General features: G+C 41.0%; 1 protein-coding gene across 2 annotated transcripts in view; it reads left to right on the top strand.

Annotated features, from left to right (window-relative positions):
- The first annotated feature begins 1,543 nt into the window (after positions 1–1,543).
- pou6f2 (POU class 6 homeobox 2) overlaps positions 1,544–18,321 on the top strand; it is a 72,454-nt gene continuing 55,676 nt past the window's right edge. The window contains exon 1 of one of the 2 annotated variants that reach the window (XM_065949084.1): positions 1,544–1,911. In XM_065949084.1, coding sequence (XP_065805156.1) covers positions 1,740–1,911 — 172 coding nt within the window. In that variant the 5' untranslated portion in view covers positions 1,544–1,739. The remainder of the gene's footprint in view (positions 1,912–18,321) is intronic. The other variant, XM_065949083.1, reaches the window with a different exon arrangement.

Below are 18,321 nucleotides of genomic sequence, written 5' to 3'. Positions count from 1 at the left end.
GACTAGTGACATTGTTACCAGGGATATGAGTATTGACCAGCCGGCTCACACTTTTAACGACAGCTTAAACTATTCCTATTGATTAACATTTTCATAGATTATCATGTGTCATATCAAAGAGGGCTGACTCCCGTGATGAGCACATTAAAAAGGCCCCTCCAGGCAGGAACTCATCGACCACCCTGATAGAAAGTGGGTGGGTGGGTGGGTGGGGGGGAGTTGATGGGTGTAGGGGTGAGACGAGGCTCATCCAACCTTTTTTTTGTTTTGCTTTTCTGTCCCTATATGCACCGCTCACCTGTCCTTTGCTCAGATATATTTAGGTTGGACTTGATTCATAAATAAGAAAAAAGGGCCCGAGTCCTGCTGCTCTGTGTCTGCGTCTCAGAGCCTGAGGTGGGGTGAACACTGTCTGAGGAGCTCTCCAGTCAGAAGACACAAGGGGGAAGAGACAGAGGGACTGAAGGAGGGAGGGAGTGTGTGAGGGAGGGAGGGAGGGAGGGAGAGAGAGGAGGAGGAGGAGGTGACATCTCTCCAGTGCCCGTCTAAGGAAGCAACCTCAGGCTTGAACCTGCGGTGGCCACTCAGATACACAAAGGTTGTGCAGGCTGCTTCTGGTTCAGCAGAAAGCATGTGCTAGCTGGTGGTGGCATGTTTTAGCTGCTCTTTAGACTCACTTCAACATTCGGACTTTCTGAAACAATTTTTTTTTTTTTTTTTTTTTTATTATTTCCTTCCGGAGCTTTTTTTTTTTTTTTTTTTTTTTTTTTTTTTTAGGTAAGAGAACATTTCCCACCGCTTTTTTAGAAACTTGAATTATTACGTTCTTAAAAGTGAACAAGTATCCTAGTTAGTCTCAGATCTTCAGACCTAAATTTAAGCATTTTAACCTTTGATTTAACCTTTATTAAGATCTCTTAAACGTGTTTATTTTTTTGGGATATTTAAATATTGTCTTCAACTTATTACATTTATTCTCTTCCAACACGTTCAGACAGATAATACTCCGACCATGTCACGGAGATGATGTCCATTATTGTGCTTAAGTGCTGACAAGAAAAATGAAAATAATTGGGAGAAAAATTTGGGAACATCAGCGACTTCACCTGTCATTTAAATCAGGCCTTAACTTCATGTTGCCTCACACTCTGCTGCATAATGTCACCATTGATCTCATTTTGTGTCCCTAAATATGTGTAAATTGATGTAATCACTGGTGTGTATTTTTCCATCCCATCTTTGGATGTTAGAATGATATTTATTTCATGTTTTTATCAGTGCACAGCCCATGGAGCTCTTTGTAGGCTGCTGTCAGCTTAGTGTTTGCTGAAGATGAGGCACATGTCAGGTAGTAATGAGCCCTTGGAGATGGATGTATCACCGTTTTAGGACTGCAGGGTATAATGGTAAAGCCACGCGATCCGTAACAGTTCTTCACCAGGCAGCAGCCGGCAGTATCAACGGGGAAGCACCAGACTCAGATAAAAGAGAGAGCTGGAGAGGGAGGGAGCAGGAGAGAGAGAGAGAGAGAGAGAGAGAGAGAGAGAGAGAGAGAGAGAGAGAGTGTGTGTGATGAGAGAGCAATAGAAAGGAGAAGCTGGGTAGAGAGAGTGAGTAGAGACATAGAGAAGGAGCCGGTGAGGCTGAGACGCCGAAGCACATCTAACCACGGGTGTTTTTCTCTTTTATTTTCCTCCTCCCTGATTCCCACCTGGGCTCCCAGCTCCCTCCAGGATCCGATGATTACAGGGCAGCTGAGCAAGCCGCTGCTCTCCCTGCGCAGCGACATGAGCGTGGCAGAACTCCGGGCGGACGACAAAGCGGCCAGCCCAGACAGCGATCTGAACGACGAGCCCTTGCTCCTGTCCTCTGAGGCCACGGACAGAGACGGCACCCCCAACAAGCTGTACGGTAAGTCGGCTAAATCCTCCCGTTTGTCCCTGTCGCTCGGTAACGCTGCTGGCTGAGGGCTGTTTCAGGTGAACACAGAGGGGCTTTCAGTGCTGGGACAGGTGACAGCAGTGCAAACTAAGTTTTAAGTGCAAAGAGAAAGTCGACGTTCGGCTCCTTTTTAAGCTTCAATGTCTGCAAAGAAAAGAGTTTGAATGTCATATTTGTGTTTTCAGATATTTCTTGAAACTTCTGCCCTCAGGTTATTTTTCAAAAAGCAGTTCATTCCTGTAGTCAGTCGTTATAACTTTAAAGTTCATAAACTGCAGTAAAGAAATGTTTCAGTTAGTTTTCTCTCAGTCTCTTATATTTAAAAAAAAAGCAATAGAGGATCATTTTGATGTTGTGTATTTTATGAAGCAGGATGCAGGTCCGATGACTCTCCTTTGTCTGAAAAGTATTTAAAAGTTTCTCTAACACTTTAAAAATAATGAAGTATATTTTCTTCTTTCCCGTTTTAAACCCTGCTGCTGCTTGAAATCTACTTTCCCATAATTCAATTGGACAAAAGGTTCTTGATCTGATGTGAGCTGAGTTAAGGTGAAGGGGTTACCATGACGATAAATGATAACTTCAAATATTAGAGTCTAAAAACTTCTACTGCTTCATGTTAATTTATTATTATTATTATTTTAATTATCATCAGCTCAAGATTATTCTTTCCACATAATTAAGAAGCCTTTTTATTTTTATTTGATTTATTTTTTCTTTTTGGTTAATTAAATGATCTTTTAATCTGTCTCCATCACCGGTTGCTAATGCTGTGTCTCCGTCAGCGTGCCTTGTTAATTTAGCAGTCATTATTAATTAAGTTTACACCTTATTATTTTGGCTTTTTCCCAGAATTGGTTTGTTTTTGTTTTTTTATTAGTTGGCTCTGTTTCAGTCATGTGGGATCATTTAATCACTGGGCCTCATTATGAACCAATGAGCATCCTTCTATTAATTAACATTTTAATAGCTTATTATTTAAAAAGAATTTCTCCTGATGAGAAAGGCTGTGAAGTTATTTTCCCCCCTCATCTTGCTTTTATCAGGTTTTTAAAGTTGTTTTAATCAAAAATATTTACAAACAGAATTTCATGAGAGCCCATTTAAAGCAGCTCTGACGGATTTCTCCCCATGGAGAGAGAAACACAAACAGAACACAGGAACACACACGACCAGTCAAAAGTTTGGACACACACAATAAAATAATTATCAATGATACAGAATAATATATTATTATAATAAATCTACTGTAAGCTGTGTGTAGGGCACACCTACTGATAGAAGGGCGTTTATTTACTTTGACTATTTTCCACATTTTAGAATAATTATAGATATTAAAACAACAAAATAAAACCTTTCATTTTTGTTTTGGAAAGAAATGTAGGCATCAACTTCACTATTTCTATTTCCATAAGAAACACATGTCAAACATTTAAGCGAAAGCCTTTAGATGTAAATGTCTTTAAGATAATAACATTTCAGGTGTTTCCAAACATTTCACTGTAACTAAATAAATACTTCACACTTATCTTTATCTATTTTTCTGTATTTCAGTAGATGGATATAGGAAGAGAGAATTGAATGACCCCCTTTAAGAGCTGAATGAGAAACTCATCTCCATCATTTACTCTTTTTTATGACTGCATGAAAGTGACAGGAATAAGTGTTCCTCTTTTACATTTTTGATACAGCGTCCGATATCCCCTCTGCTCCTTTATCTGCTTCAGTGTTTGAAATGTTAACTTGTGTTTTTATGCCTCAGTGTGTGTTTGGTTAGGACACGTGTGCATGTAATTGTTATTAATTAATGCTTCAGTGCACAAAGCCTCATTTTTGAATGTGTGGAAAATCTGTATGAGTGAGGCGGTGTGTGTGTGTGTGTGTGTGTGTGTGTGTGTGTGTGTGTGTGTGTGTGTGTGTGTGTGTGTGTGTGTGTGTGTGTGTGTGTGTGTGTGTGTGTGTGTGTGTGTGTGTGTGTGTGTGTGTGTGTGTGCCTGCTGGGATGTTGCAGTGTGCATTGTGCAGTTCTTGTTCTGCACAAAACATTGTGAACAAAATAAAATAAGTATTTTGCAAAGGGCTGGCCATATATTTATGTCAGATTGAATCAGAGAGAGAGTTCAGATGTTTTTGAGCGCCTTATTTCTTAATAAGCTGAGGCTACAGTCTGCTTTTAAACACACACACACACACACACACACACACACACACACACACACACACACACACACACATACACACACACACACTCTCTGAGCTGAAATGCTGCACGATTTCAGTCCGATGTGTTGCAATTTGGTTTAATAAGCATCAAGTTTTTCTTCATGCCTGACCAGTCTTCATCTGACTGCGCTCGTGCTCCTCACTTAATTTGCTTTTTGTCTCATAGACTCACACTTTGCTGTTGATTTTCACTCGAGCTATTTTAATTGTATTAAACTGATGCACCTCTCTCAATGAGACATGTCTTTGATGAACCATGCACAGCTTTTGAACATGTTGCTAATTTCTGGAACCATAGGATTTTTTTGTCTCTATTTTGTGAAGGTGTTTGCTTTCCGTGTGCTGCATGCGGTCGGTTGAAGCTGCTCCACTGTAACTTGTGAATTTGGGAGAGGATGGTTTCTCTCCGGCCCGGTGGCAGAGCCCTGGGCTGTGCCAACGGCAGGCTCCGGTTTGGGTACCGCTGCCCACATGACCTGACAGAGAGAGCGGCGGGGAGTGACGAGGAGTTGTGGTACAGTCGTGTCTTTCTGCTGGAGGAGAAGAAAAAGAGAGAGTGAGGAAGGGGGGGGGGGTGAAGAAGAGAGACTCAGCATCTTTCTGTGTATTTCCTTAAATGCTTCCTGACACTAAAGAAAAAGTGTTCTGAAAGTTACCGGTCATTCACATTTTCTGACTCAGTCAGTACTCAGTAATAAGGATGTGACTCGTCCTGATGCAGAGAGCGATCGTTGTTTAGTTCAAGTTTGAAAGAGAAATTTGAAAAATACAGTCGAGTTTAACCAGGTCGATGTGTTTTAAAATAATACAATTTCCATTATGTTAGTGATCTAAAGCAGTGGTTCCCAACATCCTTGGAGATTCCCCCCTACTTGTTTCTTAGAAAAGCTACCCCCCCCCCCAGGATCCTCACGAAAAAAAAGGAAGATATTGCTTTAAAAAATTAACATACATTTAAATAGTTTTCATTGATACTTTCATTGATCAGAAGATGCATACACACCTGTCTTTACCAAAAGACCTGTGTATAAATAACATGATTTATATATCGTGTACAAATCTAATTTTGACAAACTGAGAGCAGACAGAGTCTCGTCCCTCCTCTGAGATCTCAGGCGCCCACCCTAGGGGGATCCGGACCCCAGGTTGGGAACCAATGACCTCTAGTATCATAGAGCACAGAAGCTTTTTAAAGAACTGCAGATCTTCACTCTTATTTAAAACAAAGCAGCCGTGTGTGAGCCATTCATAGTCAAATTCATAGATTGATTCAACATGACACTTAACACATAACATTTGTACAATTTAGACAATGTGCAGGAATTGCTTGCAATCGTTATTTTTTTTTTTTACTATCACAGTTTTGAATGATTATATTGTGACATCTCATCTTTAAAGCCTCTCTTAAACCTTTTTCACTGAATACATGTGGCTATAAAAGCTTAAACTGGTTGAGATTTTGTGTGACTCTCATTTCTCTCAATGAAGGTAACGCCTCTTCAGATATTTAGATCTATTGATTAGAAGAAAACCTGTATTTTTGGTCTTTTATTTGGCTATTTTAGGACTTTATGTTTTTATTAGAGCCTCATTTGCTTGTTAGTTTGTGCTGAACTCTCATGGCTGCACGAGTTTGTGATTCCTTTAACTCTGTTATCGTAATGCATGCCACTGAATTGAGCTTATTTTTAAGGCCTTACATTATTGAACTTTGTTTTCATTTCCCAGGGATCATGAACTCTGCAGGAGCACGATCTTAAGAATCGTCTCTGTCACCAAAGTTGTGGTGATGATTACAGCGACATTAGAAAACTTTGCATTCCTCTGTTTTGTGAGAGAAGAAAGGTTTAAAAAACTTTTGTTATTTTATCATAATCTCGTCCCAATTATATGACGAGTTCAACAGAATTTAAATCAGGTTGAAACTTACTTTTCCCCCTACAAGTCAATTTGCAGAAAAACTACCTGAAGTGTCAACAGATGAAAACTGATCTTGAGTGCAGAAGAAACTAAAGACTCTTAAGTTTGGAATAGTTTCATTGAATGCACACACACACACACACACACACACCCAGTTGATAGAATATACAGCTTGCTGATTTGAGCATTTCCCAATTCATAATTGAGAAGTTGTGAATTGAGCTCGTTAGGCGTCGTCTGTTAAAGAGGCCCAGAGCTAGTGATTGAAAAAGGAGCTATGAGAAAGATCTCTTACGAGCTTCAAAGTGTCCTCCATATATAACCCTGTACATGATGCTCCGGCGGTGACAGTAGTTCCATATTTAGACTACATTCAACAGTTTTCACTTTTAATTGCTGCATCACTTGTGCTGCAACAGTTCTGTTTATGTTACCAACTTTTCTTCCTCACAGACTCGATGCATGACTTTAAGTGCTGATGTACGGCGAGTGTGAGTGTGTGCTAGTATGTGAAGGAGAAGTCAGGGGGAGACAATGACAGTAGCGGTCATGTTTGTCTACAGTAAATTGTCCACCTTCTACTCCCACCACATGCTTACCTCGGTGGTGAAAGGTTCTCCTCCTAAAAGCTCGCCTGTGCAAATAGTCTTCCACTTCAGCTAACAGGGGCTACGAGGCACCACAAACATCCTGCCGCCTTGTATTTATTCCAAGTAGAAGTGGACATTAGGTGGGAAAGCTGTGGTTAGTAGGGCAAGCAATTTTTTCTTAAAGGACGAGATGGTGTTGGATGCGTACAGTTTCTGTCTTCTCTTCTCAAGCAAATCTCCCCCTTTCAAACATCAACAGACAAGATAATAAGACACTCAGAGCACAATTCCGTATTATATTCAGCAACCAAAGGCTCATCTCTTGTCAGTTTGCATTTACTCTCCCAAGGATGTGACGCTTCTATCATCATGCTGTCAAAGGGAGCCAGGCTGGAACGACAGGAGCACTCATTTCACACACTTACTGTCTACATGAAATGGTCTGCACTTATACGGATTCTGGCAAAATGGTGGAACATTTTTCCCAAAGGTCACCTAGAGACCCCCCCTCCCCAAAAATGAATCTTTCATTGATTCCCGGTATTGGAGGTCGCTCAGAACAAAAAGTCCAGGCCGATTGCAACCCTTTCTGTAATGCTGCACGTGGCTCTTTATGCATTTACAGGATTATCAGGCCTCACTTAGACTCAGACGGTATGCTTGATTAGTCATTAATTTTTATCCAGGCATGCTGTAGTACCTCAGAGGACCAGCTATTTATTGGCGAGTACTTTGATGCAGGGATGAAGTTTGATAAACTATATTTATTAAATGAGCGAGTGTGCATCTTAAATGTTGTCTTCAGCGATTCAGTTTTTAAGATTTAAAATTCCATTTGGCTTCTAATCTAGTTTTCTCTCGAGATCCAGTTTTTTTCACTGAAAGCCAAGGACGTCCCTTTGCATACTACATTTTGGTGATGGAGCGTCCCACTGGAGATCATTTAAGAAAAAGTACACAGTAGTAAGTAGGGGCGGGAATCACCAGAAGCCCCACGATATGATACTTGAGTCACGGTACGATATTATTACGATTTAACTTTTTTAACTGCGCATTATGTCCACAAAATTAAACTAAATAAAGAGCTGTTCAGTCTCAGTCTCTTCATCTCACTTCAGTCTTTTTATTTCTACACAGTGGGACTCAAAGCCCACAGACTGACCAACACTGTGATCAAAGTCAAACCCTGTAAGAGGGTGCATGCACCTCACAATCTGAACTGTTGGTGTTTCAGGCTAATCAAACTTTAAGTTGAATTTTTAACAATGCATCTTCTTCAAAATGAATTGTGCAACCCCTTTAGCAATTACGAATTAAAAACGCATATTTGCTTTTAATTTAATAAAAATATTGAAACTTGGCGCCCATGAGACAATATAATATTACCACACAAAATATCTTGATACTATGCTGTATGGGTTTTCTTCCCCACTTCAAGTCCCAACCAAACAAAAAAGTATAAAAAGTTTGGACCAACCTTTTAATTTCTCTTGGTTTGATCACTTGACTTTTATTTTGTACGGTAACTTAATGCATACTTCGTAGAATTTTAGAGAGTGGCTCTGGGAAAATTTGCTGGATTTCATGCAAAAGTCTTCATAGCGTTTGCAAGTCAAACACACAAAGACACACACACACACACACACACACACACACACACACACACACACACACACACACACACACACACACATACACACAGCCGCTGGAGGCATGAGTTCTTATTATTTTTGTGTAATCAGCTTAGTGAGCAGGATGCATGGTGGGATAGGCTGCTTGCTGATGCAAAGAGCCTCGTAATGTTGTGTGCCGAGGTTAAGTAATAAAGTGGCGCAAACCCTGGCGCTGAATGGGCCGCGCTGGGTAAATAAGAGTGGATAAAGGAGAACAAGCCTCTCCCCAGGAGGTGGATCTCATTATGGGGATTTCAGCTGTCTGCGCACACTTGAAAACAAGCTTAATGCATGCCTATAAAGCAGGTGTAATACATTTGCTAATGTGCCCGCAGTGCCCGCAGCTACAGCTACACAATCAGCGTGCAGCATGGAGGCCGGGGGAAGACGAGCACAAGGCTTGTTTTCCATGTACACAGCAGCAAAGGTCATCCTGTTTCATGAATGCCTGGTTATGCAGAAACGACTTTGAGCAACTTGAAAATAAGTGACAATGTAATTCTCCCTCCGATGTTTGTCGATTTAAAGTCAAATTATTCCCAAGAAAAAGCACATTAAAAGTTCTGTAGGTGGATGGCTGTGGAGAAAATAAATTGCATCTCAATATGCATTCATTGTGGTTACACCAGTTCTTTAAGTTGGGATATCATTTTAAGAAAAAAAAAAAAAAATTCTTATATGATATGTAGCATGCGCTCCATAACCAATATCAATAAGCCTTTCATGTCGAGCTAACAAAGAGGCGTCACATCTCCTGGCACCGACACGGTTGGTGTTGTTGAGATGTAATTGAAGCTGCAAGGGTCACATTTTTGGAATAGAAATTACAGACTTGTCTTTGACTTGTGTGGCGTGAACCAGAGATGCATCCTGCAAGCCCTTGTGTCCTTCACAAGCCTTTATTATTTATAACGCTCGCTCTTTGAGCAATGACCAGTACTAATGCATAACCTTCTGTCCTTCTGGCTGATTCGCTTCCTTTGAAACCAAAGATTGAGGCAGGAGAAGTGGGTGTATGGTGGATGAGGCAGGGGTGTGGGCAGGCTGAGGAGAGGAAAGAGAGGGGGTGGGGGGGGGGGTATAGGGCAGGGGAGATCCAGGCTATCGAGAAGTTATTATGTTTTTTCCCTTTATATCTGAGGATGTGGAATAACACTGTGATGATTCTTTTTCTCCAGAATAGAGTTATGTGCTTCAAAGCAATACTATTTCCTGATGTCCCTCCTTCCACTATTTGTCTGCTCCCAGAATAATGTTATGGGAGGGGTGGGGAGCTGTGGGTGGATGTCTTTTAGCTACATGATTATTTGCTTGTTTCCACCTTTACCCACTCCGTTCTGTAAATACTGCCGTGATGGGGGAATAGAGTAACAACTAATACAAGACTTTATTCAGATAAACTCATTTCTACTCTCTCTCTCTCTCTCTCTCTCTCTTTTAGCTCAGGTTCAGTGCAGGTAAGATATCCTCTGTACAGCTCGTATCACCTGATGTTATCCTACAGTGATTGAGCCGGAGACGCAGCGCTGCTGTGATCCATTGTTATTATACCTCTATGACAGAAGGAGCAGGGGGGAGGGGGGGGGGGGGGGGGGGGTTGTTTGAGGGGCAAAGGGGTAGAAAGTGGGACATAGGCAGCATTAGTGCTTGATAGCCTGGGGGGCCTGGACTGATGTGTCAGGCATGACATGTGGGTGTCCAGTCCCCCCCTCACACACACTGCACTGGACAGTCCTCACACCTCACTGGCTATTTCTAAATGTTCAGCAGTTGACTTGACGCAACGCAAGATGGACAAAAAAAAAATCCAAAGAGATGGCGGTTTGTTCAAGAGGCGTTAATTACATTTTTTTAATCACACATTTATTCTGTTACATGATGGAAGTCCAAGCTGTCTGTCCAGCTTTTGAGTTACTCAAAGGGATCTTTTTTTCAACAAGAACTTGAAGATATTTGATTGAAATTTAATTCAAAACAAAATGCCACTGATAATGTAGCTCAATAAAACTTCAAATCTTTTATCCATTGTACAATTATTGCCAATTTTAATCTTTTTTTGTCTGATTAAAACTCAAATGTACATCTTTAAAAAAAAATCAAAACTCATAAAAAATGCATAACCGGGCCTTCAATTAGAGATTATTTTCATTAATGTTTAATCTGTTGGTCCTGCTCAATCAATCAAAAACAGATTGGGATCAATATTTTCTTCAGATTTGAAACCTACAGACCAAAACCAAGAAATATTTACTTCCTCATTAACTGACTTAGAACAGAGGACATTAGCGATGGTTCTTAAATGCATGAATGTTTTCTTTTGATCAACAGACTCATAATGTTTTCGACTCTTGTTCTAAGAGCCGTGAGTATCCACACAAAGTTTATACAAAGACATATGAGAGGAGGGTCTTTATTCAGCGAGGGGCTGCAGGCCGCCGGCGGCAGAATCCTATTTACAGCAAATATCATTTAAGTGATTCCAGAGGAGGAGCGACAGTGAAGCAAAGATCTCCTAAAAGGCTTACAGCGCTCGTAAGCTAGTCTTCATCTCAGCGTCCTGCCGTAAAAGGATGAAGAATCATTTGGATTGTTATTTTTTCCTCTTTCAACCCTGAGCTAATCGGGTTGACTTTGCCTTTTTGGAATTAGGAGGACGCAGCAGAGCAGATGTGCTCACGTGCAAAGTGTCTCAAGTCCCCCCCCCCCGTGAGGATGCAACACAAAAGCCCTCTACTCCCCTCCCTCCCTCCCTGCCTCCCACCTCCTCCTCCATTCCTCTTCCCTTCTCCATCCTCCGCTCCCCATCACACCATCCCTCCTTCTTGACCTTTGAAACGGGCATTGCCTCTTCTCACCAATTTACCTCCCTCTGGTCCCTCTTGTGCTTGTGCTGCTTCCTGCTCCACTCCAGCATCGAGGGAGAGACAGGTAAGAGCGGGAGCCGAGCACTCTCATGTCAGAGAGCTGTTCGGTGAAGACCTGTGGCCACAAGTGAGCGCTTAAGTGTTGGAGCACGGGGTCCTTGCTGCTTTGAGCATTGTTTACATGCAGATTCTCCAACCATTCATCCGAAACTGGGGCCTTACTTCTTCAAACTGAAGTGTACCATTTTCTATTGTTTACATTTAACACCACCATCGCATCCATTATCGTTCTGCCCTTCATCTTTTGCTTCTTCCCCTGTCCTCTGAGTCCTCCCCCCCCCCCCACCCACCCACCCTCTTCACGTGGCTTAACAATCACCTCAGAAAAAGTCACAGAACTGCTGAGGTGTAAAATCCTTTCTGTTCAGCACCACCTCCGATGTAATTCCTTAACTCCATAATTCCACTTTGCGCCCGAATAATAAATGAGATGGATTTTTTTCACCCCTCCCCTCCCCTCCCCTGTAAGGTCTACGCCCTCGCGGGATGAGGAATCAGGCTGTAATGTCGAGGGGCCCGCAGAGATTGCCGTGGCCTCTCTCCCTCTTGCCCCGCACTGGGCTCTTAATTAAGGAAATGACAGCTCTCCTAGCGGCAGCAGGAGCCGTAATGTGGCTAATAGTGTTACAGGCAGCCACTCAAAAGTCAGTCTCTGGTGATTCTCTATCCGCGGGAACGCTATCGAGCTATCCTTAGCAGCTTCTCCAGCCCAGCCTCTAAACAGAGTATTACTTCCCTGCCAGCCCAGAGGGAGCCATCTGACTAAGAGCACCTGGAGTTATTGGCAGCAGATTATGCCCTGTGTTATTGTTGAGGGCTTTGGTGGGAGTAATGAAACACTGAGCTAAATCACTGGCGATTTCGGCTCACTTGCATTCTACAAGGAGTTAAGTAAATCACTACAAAAAAAAACCCTCGCTGCATATTACAGGTTGCCTCCTTCCATACTGTCCGTCCCTTTGAGTGTGGCATTACTTTTGGACTTTATTCAAGCGGCTTTAGATAAAAAAAAAAAAAAAAAAAAAGGAATGAAACTGAAATGATCTGTCGCTCTGCATTTCTGTCCCTCTCAGCTTTCTCTGTAATTCCACATCAGCTTTCGGAGTGCTGTTAACAAAATCAATGGTCAAACAATCTGGGACAATTGGTCGCGTATTGATGGAATTAAACCTCGTGTATGATGTGGCTTATTGTTTATCCGTGCCCATCCTTTACGCTTCAACAGATCGCCGTCCCAAATTTTTAAAAAAAGACCCCGCCCTGAATCATCAGCAAGAGTTTGATGATTAAAATGCACTCTGAATGTTTTTTTTATTCTTTGCTGTAATTCCTCCGTAATGCAAAATTCAATTTATTCCAGTAATTAAGAATGTAATGACTTCTTATCTTCAGTCGTTCTTAATGTGTTTGCCTGTGAAATTATTTTTCCATAGATTAGATTTCAGTTTGCAAAATGATTGACAACATCTTAATAGCAAACACATGCACTCAGCCAGACATTTTCAAAAGCACCATTATAAAAATGGAGGTTGGCTGTTCATTCTGAATAGCCTGAATCGTTACCAGGCCTCTCTCTCTCTCTCTCTCTCTCGCACGTCTGACAACTTACATAATGCATTTCCACTAAAATAGCTTAAGTGTTAAAGCTTCTTTTATGGGCAGAAATTGATTCATGAATGCGCCGAGGCGAAAGCTAACATGAACACAAAGCTTTCAATAACACCCATTTTAGTCAGACCGTCAATGTATGAAGCGGTTGCATTAGACAAGGTGGCATGCTGATTGCTTTATGAAATCCAGGCTAATTGTTTTGTGGTGGAGTCCTTGGGGCACCCTGCATTAAGACAGGCCGCATAAAGTCAAATAAATATAGCTCTTTGCCCCCCAACCAAACAGCACACACACACACACACACAGCTGCTGCCTCGTGTGTGTGTGGCTTTGAAAGTCGCTCTCCAGTGGCCACTTTGGGGATCAATAAGACAATTTATATAGTGGTGGATATTGGCCATATTTCCATGACATAAGTCACATCAAATTGCACTCTGTGCCCCGGTAATACATCTGATTATTTCACTTGCATAAAAGATATTTTCACAAAAGATATCATTAAGTCCATGTCAGTATGAATGTCAGGTTATTAAGACTTATGTCCTCCTGCTGTAATCATCCGCTTTATATCATGCAAGGCCATAAAAAAAATCATACGTACATTTTTCTTTTATTGGCTGAAGTGTTTTTTTTTAAGTCATTGATAATCTGAATACAGGTGTAACATCATCTTAAAAGCAATTAAAGTCTTCAGGAAATTCAAAGCAGCAATGGAGGCCTGAATGTTCTGGATGAATGTAAAGCTGAAGGTGCATCTCCCGCTCTTTCATGCGTTTGGCCTCTTCTCTGCTCTCACATCAATACATCCATTCAGCGCATTTTTTTTTTTTTTTATCCATTGTATAACCTGAGCATAATCAGCGAATCGGAGGACTTTCTTTAACGTAAAGTTTTTCCTCTTTTTCTCTGGTCGAATTTAGTGTTAAGCTCCATCTGGAAATCCATTTGAGAATCATTCACATTGGTTAAGTACGTTTGGTTTAAAGAGAAGCCAAACATGTACAAAGATTCAAGTAATAAAAAAAAAAAAGAATTGAAGATTGACTCCCTGGATATTTCTCCTGTCAGCTATTTAATTTAGTTAAAGAAATTACAGAAATCCTTCAGGGGGAAGATGTGCATGTGTATTTATTTATTATCGATCTCTACCTCCGCGATAAATGTGTTAAAGTTACGGATATTTGCGAGGGGATGAAGCTTTCTAAGTTATTGTGAAGTGATGCAATGAAAGGCATCAAAGAATCATTACTCCGGGAGAGTCTCTGGCGCTCTGTTTATGAGCTGGAATACATTATTCACAACCAATACCTTAACTACAGTCACAAGGGCCTGTTGATGAGAATATGAATGAGTGAATGACGTCACTCACCCCTTTGTTCATTAGAGATGAATATCTTCATTTAGATTTAGCCATCGTTCTGATGGTACTGGTGTAAAGGTTGTTCAGAGGGGATGGAATAGAACGTGACAGGATATGATCACGATGCTGCGTCCATGATACAACTCATTTCTAAATAGTAATGATGTTTTTAAGGTTTATTTTGGGGCTTTTTTGTGAGAGATGCACAAAAAAGAGATTCACAGATTCGAATCCTGCCGCTCACTTGGAGGACTGTAGCCTCTGTACATGGGGAGCGTGCACTAACCAGTAGGCTACCATTGCACCGAATTGCCCCATATTTTTTAGAGATGTTCAATTCTAATTTGTCTAATTTTTCTTCATAAATTTAAGTAATACTTTAAAGATTTGAGGTTGTATAATTACTGAAAATTACTTATTTATTTAGTCTATTGTCTCATCGATTTGAATTGTTCCTTATTTTTTGTTTTTAATTCAATTCAGTTCAGTTCAATTCAATTCAAAAAACTTTATTTGTCCCCGGGGGGCAATTCAAAGGCACATAGAGCAGTAAATCAACAACTGTGCCAGTAGACGAAACATTTTAACCTAAATATAAAGTGTCAATTTAAATACAACTTAAAGCTTAAACTTAACTTAAAAAAACAAAATATAAAAGAGTAGATATAAGTGGACAGTGATCGGACTGACAGATGTAAACAGATGTGACCATAACTATGTGCAGTAGTGACCAGGTGTAAACAGAACTATGTGCAGTAGTGACCAGGTGTAAACAGAACTATGTGCAGTAGTGACCAGATGTAAACAGAACTATGTGCAGTAAACGAGAAATAAATATATATATATATACAGAGCTATGTGCAAGTAGGTAAATACTAAATGATAAGTTAATAAGGTGCATGGTGAATAATGGAACAACAGAACTAATGAATTAATGTTTATTTTTAGGCTTTTTTATGCCTTTATTTAGAGATAGAGTCAGAACTCAAGGAGAGAGAGAGACGGGAATGACATGGAAAAGAAGAAGCCACAGGCCAGATTCAAACCCTGGCCGCCCACTTGGAGGACTGCAGCCTCTGTACATAGGGTGCGCATACTAACCACTAAGCTACCGATGCCACAGAATTATACCTCGTATTATTTTTAAATCCTTATTATCCTTTTTTTCCCAGTAACACTGTTGGGCTTATTATTGATATCACAGCGTGGCTCCCACATTCAGAGACAGTCTTGGAGATAGTCCAAAAGTTCGTTCTACTGCGACTAAAAATGGAATAAAAATTGTAAAGTTTAAATACAATAACATGCAAAACGAGAATAAACTGCTAAGAGACGATACTTCTGAAGGAAGCAGGGGAAATGACAATAGAAATACCCAGCCTCATAATATCCCATCCCTAAAATAAGTCAAATGATGAAGATATTGTTCTTTATCTGTAGCTTCACTGGGACTCCAACACAAGTCTCTTCCTGTGTCCTCAGATTGATCTTAATTCCAGATACTGAGTGCACGGGGTGGGGCTGTGCACAGCGCGATCCATTATGGGTGAAATAATTGCTGAAAAGAGACTGGCCTGTCAAAATAAACGCTGCGTTGCGAGGCTGATAAGCTAGAGGATGTGGACCTATCGAGAAGCAGGGCGAGCCAGCCAGCCAGAGGTAGAAACCAGCAAGAAAAGCAGGCTTCCCCTTGGGCTTTCACATCAGCCATCAAGCGCTCGAGGTTGCTTGGGTCATGCCATTCACCAATTATTTGAATTTTATGTAAAGATGAAATGATTTTAGTTGGCGGAGGGGAGTTAAAAGTGTAATGCGTAAATATACTTGACAGGCAATGAGATCTTGCTGGCGAGACTTTTCAATAGTGCTTTTTTTTGTATGAAGCTTTTAAGAAAGGAAGAGAGAGACTCACTGCATGCCATGTATGTTTAACAAGTCAAAGCCTATTCATCCTTTAAAGACACAATACATCATGGCTTTATTCTTCCATCTAAAGGGTGCTATGTTCCTTTGAAGAAAATCAATCTAACAGAGGAACGGTGATTACATTTTTCTTTTGAATTCATCGCCAACAATGTGTCGTAGTCGAAGGTTGTGTGGCCTTCAAACGCACACACTGTAAGTGCTTTGACTTCATTTACTAAATCGACCTTATTCGAGGGACGAGCTGTTGTACCAAATCCACAATACAATACAAATCATGTTTAATTCATGCTTTGTCAGAGTTCTTAGATCAAAGATTAAATAATAGTCAATGCGTCTTAACCCCCAGATTTTATTTTAGAATAAGAAAGTCGACCTTACTGGATTTGTAAATCCAAAACTATGACTACCAGTGGCTCAATAAAGGCTTCTGTTCGCAAGCCTCTTCTTTTTTTGTAGGCAAAACACAGAATAGCTTCATTCATCACTTGTGCATTTTCTTCATAACTTTGAACAGAAAGTCCAAGGAACATAATGTTAACTGACTGTGATCACACACTTGGTGTCTCCTTAGCGGTACGAGGTGAAGGTAAGAGACAACTTTATGAGGAAATTTAAAAAGAAAAATGGGCACGGGTCTTGAAAAGGTGGATGAGGTGCAAACAGGTCGATCTTAATGTTTTAAAAAGTAGCTGTGTGCATCAATAAAAGACCAGACGTTTTCATTGGTACAGCAGAATGAGATGAATCAGTGTTGTAGTCAAGACCACACTAACTGAGACCGAGACAAGACCAAGACATTAACGGATCGAGATCGAGACAAGACCAAGACCAAGGCGGAGTGAGACCAAGACCATAAAAATCACTGAAATTCATCTTCTTGTGTGCAGCAGGCTCGTTACTCACAGGGAAAGTTGCAGCTGTAATCAAATTTTGAGTGAATTGAAGTTATTTGTTCTTTTAGAAAGAGGCGTTTTCCTTCTAATCTCAGTGATGACTTAGACAAGCAGCCCATCAGTGGTGGTGTTGATTTAAAATCCGGAGTAAAAATGCTTTGGATTCCGAAGTCTTGTGACAACACTCTGTATTGTCAGCCTGAGGGGACAGCATAGTTTGACCACAACGTTGGTTTCTGCTGCACTGCTCTCTCACCTTCACAAACGTATTCAAGAAATCAGTGTCAGGCTGTATTTGTGTGTTGCACCTCATTTACAGGGTGTTTGTTCATTTTCTTTCATTTATTGTTTGTAGAGTGTGGACTAGAACAATCTCAAAATCGAAAATGAAATAGCATTTCCAATATGGTGACCACCATCATGTGGCTTCAAAGTGACTCTTTAGAAACCGAAGGGTGACATCACAGAGTTCATGTTTTCGTGTTTCACGTTCATGTTTTATACAGTCATGGTTTCTTCACATTGAAGTCTTCCCCAGTATGGTCACTTTCAGCGAAAGGCGTCTAGGAGACATTTCTTTTTGTCTTGTTTTTTTATTCATTCATTTTAGGTCTTTGACTTAACAGGTCTCGGGTCAAACGTGAGGCCATTTTGCAATCTCAATATTTACAGGGTCAAAGTGTGTCCTTTAGGACCTTTTGTAGCGGCCTTCACTCGCTGCAGAGCTCGGAGATTCAGTGAGATGGGGATTGCTATGATACCCAATTGTCAGTGTCCTTTATTTTCCCTAGAGCTATCAGTGAGCTTATTATCATGTCCCTGTCTGCTTCACTCCACTCTGCCCTCGTAGCAAACAGGTCTAATTGTGTCTCATAGCTGCAGGCTCAGAGCGGAGGGAGAAGGGGGGGTGCGAGGTGGGTTTAGATGAGTGATACTCAGTGATGTAAATGGCTGAATAATATGGCCCCTGCGTTTGTGCTGGCGCTCTATCTCTCAACAGTAATCTAGGCCATCGGGGAACCGCTGGTATGCATCATCCACCATCAACGAGTCTTTCTGCTGGTTGGTAATTTATTCAGCGCTACAGCGGTTATTGATAAAGCACTTAAATACAAATTCCCCTCCTTTCCCCGCTGCCCTCCTCGGCGCCGAGCGACGTTCTGTGTTGTAATATCGCAACGTGGTCTGTGTTTTGTGTGTTTATCTACTCCTTTTGTCTGTGTTGATCTAAGGTTTGCTCCTTTTTTTTTGTCTCTTTCT

Source organism: Labrus bergylta, chromosome 20, assembly GCF_963930695.1.
Source record: "Labrus bergylta chromosome 20, fLabBer1.1, whole genome shotgun sequence".
Taxonomy (NCBI): Eukaryota; Metazoa; Chordata; class Actinopteri; order Labriformes; family Labridae; genus Labrus; species Labrus bergylta.
The sequence above is the reverse complement of the archived record's forward strand: the minus strand, read 5'-3'. Positions and strand labels throughout refer to the sequence as shown.